At 38.1% G+C, this 7,687-nt stretch overlaps 1 protein-coding gene across 1 annotated transcript; it reads left to right on the top strand.

Annotated features, from left to right (window-relative positions):
* The first annotated feature begins 786 nt into the window (after positions 1–786).
* tor2a (torsin family 2, member A) lies at positions 787–6,882 on the top strand. The gene is made up of 5 exons (XM_031305658.2): positions 787–992; positions 2,310–2,575; positions 2,841–3,016; positions 3,799–3,926; positions 4,530–6,882. The coding sequence occupies exons 1-5, from the start codon at positions 872–874 to the stop codon at positions 4,772–4,774; spliced, it is 936 nt and encodes a 311-aa protein (XP_031161518.1). The 5' UTR covers positions 787–871; the 3' UTR covers positions 4,775–6,882.
* Positions 6,883–7,687: the final 805 nt, after the last annotated feature.

Here is a 7,687-nt window from a genome sequence, read left to right as displayed (position 1 = left end):
AAAAAGCTACATTTTTCCTGTGTGAAGTTTTTCTCTAAAAAATAAACTTAATTGCACTACAGTAGTATTAATGTGGAAATGCTCCCATTTCCACATTAAGCCATTAAGCCGTAGCCATAGGCGTAATCAAAACTGGCCAGTGCAACCCACTCCAAAAACCTATTAGAATTTCCTTTACATAAATAAAGACATTGGCACCATAAATTGATGCAGAAAAGGGAAAAATAGTTGCTGAAAAAATTCACCATAATACAGGAAATGAAGTCTCGATGTGTTAAAAATGTTTCAATTTTGCTCAAAAGTGGAAATCTCAACCCCAATGTTGAACCCAAAGTTACGCCCTTGACTGTAGCACCCTCTACTGTATGATATTTTCTATTATTTTCTATTATACTGTAGGTTGTTTATTTTTATATATTGCAGTTCATTACACATATCAACGTCTATTTCGAGTGTCTAAAATATTTTTTCTTTTGAATTATTTGCTGAAATCCTACTAATGAAACATAATCAGCTATTACAGCAACGTTTCTAATCTATTCTATTCTACCAGTATGTCCAGTATAATTCAATAGATTCTAATTTGCATATATTTCTTATAAAATACTGCATATACAGCAATAAAAGAAAATGTCAGTATGTTTCCAGATGTTGTGTTTACCACTGTGCTCTGGACTGTGATCCTCCAACGTGTCCCAAACGGTCCCAAACACTTCGCCCCATGCCAGATGCTTTCTGGGAAATGTTGTCCCATCTGCCACTTCGTTAAGCGTTCACGGACGCCTTCCTTGAAGTAGAAAAACTACAAACTGACCGGTTGTCCTTAGGAGAAGGTCCATTCGGTTTTTCTATCTGCCAGCAGGCAGCCAAAATGTTGGCCATCCTGTCTGTGCTGTTTTTATGTCTTTCTAATCCGGTCTGTGGCGTTTTTCAGAAACTTTACTGCAGCATATCAGAAAGCTGTGACTGCGACTTTAAGCCAAATATCAGAGGTAAGACGACATATGTCGTAGCTAGCTAGCTAACGTTAACTGACGTTTGCTACTTATTGTTAGCCAGCTAGCGGCTGGGCTAAAAAGCTAAACAAGTATGCCAATATAGTTTGTCCAATAACTTAAACAAATGTAATATGTCTTGTTCTTGTGCAGAAAGGGTTAGCCAACTGTCTTTTTATTTTACAATGTTCACGAAGAGCTAGCTAGTTAATACTGTTACTGTAATCACTGATTAGCTAGTTGGCTGTTATGCTAGCTAGCAAAACACAGGAAGTCTTCTCTGCTAATAAACATTGAAGATACAGTTTAAAGAGGTTGGAACAAATCACTGTTTTGCAAGTTATAACTATAGGGTATTTTTCTTAATATGCAGTTTAAAAATGTGAAATTAACACAATAGCAATGTGTGGTGGTTGCTACATGGAAAGTATTTGGTATATGGAATTACATTTTTAAATTAAATGTATACTTTATTCCATGGTAGGCAGACAGACACAGACTAGAGCCTATCACTAAAACAAACTGACAACAATACATTGGGAAATTGTGTAATTTAACAAAGGTACTTATACTTTTTATGCACCTTTATACTTCTACTCCACTACATTTCAGGTGTAAATATTGTACTTTTTTTCTGTCTGACAGCTTTAATAACTTTTTTAAGTGAAAACCACGTATCTCCATATGTGTTGATGTTGAATGTTTGTGATGAACTGAAGGATGAAGTGTTCCTTTATGTGTTGAGAAAATTCTCCCACTTCTTAAGCTAAATACATTTTTTAAAAGCCTCTTGGATCAGCTGGAAAATGCATCGTCACAGAGCTGAAAACAGTTTTTCTGACACCATGATACCATGGTTCTCACAGGACAAACATATGATGATCTTAGAAAAGATGATACATTGCTGTAGATTAAACTACCCATCAGTATGTAAAGGAGTTAAAATGAGCCCAACCTTAATCATCTACAGCAGTAAAATACAACATACACATTAATGCAGCAGGAATATTAATCCAGAAACATCAGATATGATAGGAGGACACTGGCAGGGAACATTTTACTGCACAATCAATACTTTTACTTTAAGTACTTTAATTACATTATGCTGACAATACTTACAGTACACATATTCAAGTCAGGTTTTGAATGCATAACTTTTACTTGTACTGGAGTGTTTAGTGTATCTGTGGCTCCTTAGTTCCTGAACCAATTTGATTGACAAGGGACTCAAGTTTTAAGTCAAGTCAGTCAAATAGGTGTTGAGGATGGTTGGTAACATTAACATCACAGGTGTCTTTATTTCCTGACAACCAGACCTGGAGTGGGATCTCTACAAGAATGTTTACGGACAACATCTGGCCCAGGAAATTGTGTCAGAGGAGGTGGCCAGGTTCCTTCAAAATAAAAGCCCTGAGCGGCCCCTGGTGCTGTCCTTCCATGGCTCCTCTGGGACAGGAAAGACACTCGTCAGCTCCATGCTGGGAAATCACCTGTACGGCTCGGCGATGAGCAGCCCGTATGTCCACCAGTTTGTTCCCACGCTGCACTTCTCCTTACCTGACCGGGTCAAGGAGTACAGGGTAAGTTAGGGATCAGTATGTAGGGCAATGTTAATCTTGATTTAAGCAGGAGTTTAAGTTTGTGACTAAATCTAAAATGAGAGACAAAGAACAGATTAAATGTTTCTGGAGATAAAATGAGATGCAGCAATTGTTCCGTTTTACCTAATGCTTAATTTAGCTAACTTGCAGAAAGAAAACGGTGGTGGGTGGAAGAGAAGTGTGCTAATTATTGGCATCCTTTGGAGCTCATGTCACGACTGAATTCCCCTCCTTTGGTTTGCAGAAGGAGTTGAAGAGCTGGGTGCAGGGGAACTTGACGGAGTGCGCTCGCTCCGTCTTCTTTTTCGAGGAGATGGAGAAGATGCCTCCGGGTCTGATCGACGTATTGGAGCCCTTCCTGGGTCCTTCCCACATTGTGTTTCGCACTAACTACCGCAAGGCTATCTACATCTTCATCGGGTACGCACACACACTCAATTTCTTTACGCAATTCTAATGTCAGTCTGAACACGCCTGTGGAAAAACCAAACCAAAATGTATCAGCCACCATGACTTGAAAACAGAGGATAACCTAAATAAGTAAATATTAAAACTATGACATAAATCAAGAGTTTTTTTAGAATGTAGTCCTTATCCTGTCACCTCCATAAGTCCACGTTAAGAGAGAAACGGTCAATACCGAGACAGAAAAAAAAAAAAAGAATCCTCTTCAAGACCACTCACTTACCTGTTCATAATTTATGTGATGTGAGAGACAGTATATCTTCTACTTTGAGATGATCATTTTGCTTTATTATTTGTAATAATCAAAAAGCAAGTGCAGAGTAACACACTATATGATCAAATTAGGCTATACTATATATATAGTTAAAATATGAAATGGAAATGTTCCCATTCTGGAACTTATGACATTGTGTCTGTGGCCAAAATGAAAATAATTGATACCTGATGATTGAGGTATATGATGCAGCCAGGCATATACAAGGCTACCAGTCTTGATGCCCATTCTAGATGGATTTTGAATTAAACAAAAGCGTCTCAAGTCCGGACTGTAGTCCGAGACCGGACTCAAGTACTACAGACCTGCCTCCATGTGAAACTATATTTTCAATGTGTGATAATTTTATCAAAAGTGAATATACTTTTGGGGTTCAAACTCTCAACACAACTTTCAAATAAAAAATGGCAGCATTGAACAGTTAATGTGGACTCTGAATGTGTTTTGTGTGTTTTCCCTGCAGCACCACAGGAGAAGAGGTGATTAAAAAATTGGCTCTGGAGAGCCGGCAGGCCGGACGGGACAGGGAGGAGATCAAGTTGGCCGAGTTGGAGGAAGCCATCGCACGGGCGGTTTACAACAGCACAACAAGTGAGTGTCTTTTGTAATTTATCTTGAAAATATTCAGCGATAAGTACAGACCGTATATTTGACACGGCACTTTATTTTCCTATTTTTAAATTCACATGTTGCTCAGCACTTCACCAGCCGTTCCTTCTGCCAATATTTGTGGTTTAATTGGGCTTATGTTTTTGTGTGCAGTCACCAGTACATCTTACTCTGTGGAACACAGTGCGCAAAGCTATTCAAAAGAAATTGTGTATTTATGTACAGTACATTCACAAAGTATATATATTGGAGAAAAAACAAACATGGGCCAATTAATAACTGTGTCAGGATTATTCAGAGAATATTGTAAGAGCTCCGTTATTTACATGTGATGTTTGAAATTCCTTATATAGAGCCACTAATTAATCCTAATTATGAAGAAAGTTGCTGCTTTTCAACACACAATATAACAATGTTTTGGAGAGGATTAAAGCCTCCTCAGTGCACAGCAATGAGCTGAATGTTGGACACGCTGAGATGAAACAGCTCCTCGTCTTTGTTCAGTTAATCAAACAAGCTCATTTTCCCAGTTACTGTTACATTACTGTCAGACGAAAGGAAACTGATGTGAATTTCTCTCTCCAGGCGGCTTCTTCCAGTCCAGCATCATCCAGCAGAAGCTCATCACACGCTACGTTCCATTCCTGCCGCTGAGCCGACGCCACGTGGAGCGCTGTGTCCACTCGCAGCTCTGCCAGCGGGGCATCTGCGGCCGCAGTGACGTGGTGGAGGCAGTAGGGGGCGATATGATCTACACTCCCGCTCAGGGACAATACTTCTCCAGCACCGGCTGTAAGGCCGTCCCCGCCAAAATCAACCTCTTCCTGTGAGCCGAGGGGGGGACTGAACTGTTGATTTTTTTTTTTCCAAGGACTAAAAGGGAAACTCCTTCTGAGGTGAGTCAGTGAAGAGAAACAGATCCCCGAGGCTGTTTCTTCCACATGGAGGTAAGAGCAGCATTAAGGACGCCTCCTGCACTTGGAATCAAGAGGAATTGAACTCGCAGCCTCCCGAATTCAATGCAGCTTTGTCCTGTCAGTGCAGAGGTTCCATGAAGGCATCCTTGGTACTAACTGTGAGCACATGAGTTTATTCTCTAAACGTTAGTCAGTGTCTAAACCAGGAGTCATGCCACGCTCTACCTCAAACCCAACTCTACTGTTAATTTATCAACTCTAAAGTTACAGGTACAATGAGCTTTCAGATTTCCTGCATGCAGCAGTTAAACAGGGAGATGAAATCTCAACCTTGTATTTCCGAAATGTTGACTTTTCATGAGCTTGAAAATGGGTATATTAGCTGGATTTGGATACATATTTGGCTTTATTTAAAGAGTTGGTAAGCGAGCACTCAAGTGAGCACTCATGAACTCACTCAACGTGTGTGAAAGTGTAAAAAAAAACAACCACTAGAATCATAAATACAAGTTTTCACAAGTTTTTAAGTGATTATGTAATTCCATGTGAGATTGAGAAATTTAAGAAATATACCAGAGCTTTAAGGGAAGACATTTAGGGCAGATGTTTTGGCTCATGCCATCATTTGCATTCAACCAAATCCAATAAATATATAATAAAACAATATACGATGATTACAACTTTTGCTACCAAATAAACTCCTTAATTAGAACCCAATTATCATTAAATGATCAGCTTCCATGACTTCACTCAGCAACGTTTAGGTTTCCTCTAAATTATCAGCATCGTATACATACATTATGTATTTAAAATGTACGTTGTCTTCTGGAAGGCTGTATTGGGACTCAAGATCCTGACATGTCTATTGAATAAAAATGTAGGAAGAAATCTGAAAAAGAAAATGGATTTTACTTGAAGCTAGTTTTGTTCCTTTGCTGCTGTCCAGCGTGAGTGATGTCATGGTTTTAGAGCACATCAACCATTCGGCCACCAGGGGGCAGTAAATACTTAACTTTGCCAAGAGTGGAAGAGGTGATGCAGAGTTCACCTGCAGCTCAGTGCTTTTTAATTCAGTTGAGAACTGTCAAGAAAATTATGTTTAAGTTATATTTTGTTTCTTTACCGTAAAATGTTTTGTAAAGTTATGCGTGTGTTTTCAAACACACTCAAAGTGCAATTTACTTCTTTGGAGGATGAAATGGACCTGATGTATTATTATTATTATTATTATTATTATTATTATTATTATAGTCTCACTCTGCCTTTGTGAAGGCAAAGTGTGTGATGAGAAGTCAGTTTGCATCTGCCAAAATGCATACTTTAATTCTGAAATATTGCCATGATTTAATTTTTGAAATCATTGTAATGGTTTGTTGTATTACGTGATGGCTGTGTGAAGATCTGCGGCAGCAAGGCAAGACAATTTAAATGCCATGAAAATAATGCTTAATTGAATTTACAAGTGCAGTACATGAAGAGGATGATCTTATCGGAGCAAAGACTCAGTAACATACTTAATATTGACCCATAATAATCAGAAGTCTGTAACATACAGTCCATCTTTACTGTTTTATGAGTTTAATGTTTTTTGCTCCTTCCAGCCAGCTGTTGGTTTCAGTTGTTTTATTTTCTATTCTGTTTTTTTTAAATTAAATAATTGCAGGGACTTGAACGTTGTTGAACCTGTATTGTACACAGAGAAGACAGCCTGTAAACTCCCACCAGACTCCATGTAAGTATCAGTTGTTTTTGTTATGGCCAGACAGGGAGAATATTACCAGTTGTAATCAGACATACACTACATAATCTCTCCTTTTAAGCCACAGCAATCACAATCAGAAGCAGACATAATTTGTTGGGTGGTTTGTGTCTTTTTGGACAATTCTGGCATCTTCTATTGTTACATGACCACTAAGGTTCCTGTGTCAGCCATTGAAGTGCCTGGATGTTGGTGACTGAAGCCAAATACAACTTCTTGTACTACAGTGTAATGAAAACAATAAATGCATTTAAATGCACAACGAAACTGTTCTGTTCTCTTTCAGACATTGAAAAAAAAAAAATCCATTAAATACACAACATTTCTGTCTACACTCTAAAACAGCTGCGTTAGTGATTTTTGTTTGAACACATTTTCTCTGCACTTTGCTTTGTTGGAATGATCATTTTAAAACCACATTTTAAAGTAATCTTATACATTTGGTTTCTTTGTTCTCTTTTTCTATAGTAACAGTATTTCTCCATATTTCATCCACCTCCAAAACATTTGCAAAGCCATTTGAAAAGATTTTAAAACCTGCATTGTTTACATTGATGACTACTTCTTTCTTGGCAAATTGCAACAAAAACACATACATTACATGAGAACATTTAAGGCCAAACACGGCAGGCACGTTGTTTTTTTAACGCACTGGTCAATTTTTAGTAGCCATGGGCCGGTTACCGGTTTCAAGGTACACTGCGGTTTCAAAAAGTCTCGGTTTCAAAACCACTACATTTTCTGTCATACCGTTCCTAAAGTATGAGCTGTTTTTTATGAGTCTTCAAGGTCAGAAAGTGCAGTTTAGAAATCCATCTCCCTGCCACTGTGCAGTGTGTTTCAAAATAAAATACATTGTGTTCAATGGAAAAAAAAAGTTGTTTTTTACCCAGACATTTAAAAAAAGAATACATTTATAGTTGTAATTGTAAAACCGTGATATTTTTGCTGAAGGTTATCATACCGTCAGAATCTCATATCGGTCCATGCCTAATTTTTAGATTTCAGTCTATTTTGCTTACATAACGTATCTTCTTTTAGAGTAGTGGAAAGGAAACATCCAAAAT

The sequence above is a fragment of the Sander lucioperca genome, chromosome 2 (genome assembly GCF_008315115.2).
Source record: "Sander lucioperca isolate FBNREF2018 chromosome 2, SLUC_FBN_1.2, whole genome shotgun sequence".
NCBI lineage: Eukaryota > Metazoa > Chordata > Actinopteri > Perciformes > Percidae > Sander > Sander lucioperca.
This window is presented reverse-complemented; position numbering and strand designations above follow the sequence as displayed.

Coding starts and splice junctions, on each gene's coding strand:
- tor2a (XM_031305658.2), top strand. CDS start 872: ATGTTGGCCATCCTGTCTGTGCTGTTTTTATGTCTTTCTAATCCGGTC. Junction 993..2,309: donor CTTTAAGCCAAATATCAGAG/GTAAGACGACAT, acceptor CCTGACAACCAG/ACCTGGAGTGGGATCTCTAC. Junction 3,017..3,798: donor GCTATCTACATCTTCATCGG/GTACGCACACAC, acceptor TTTTCCCTGCAG/CACCACAGGAGAAGAGGTGA.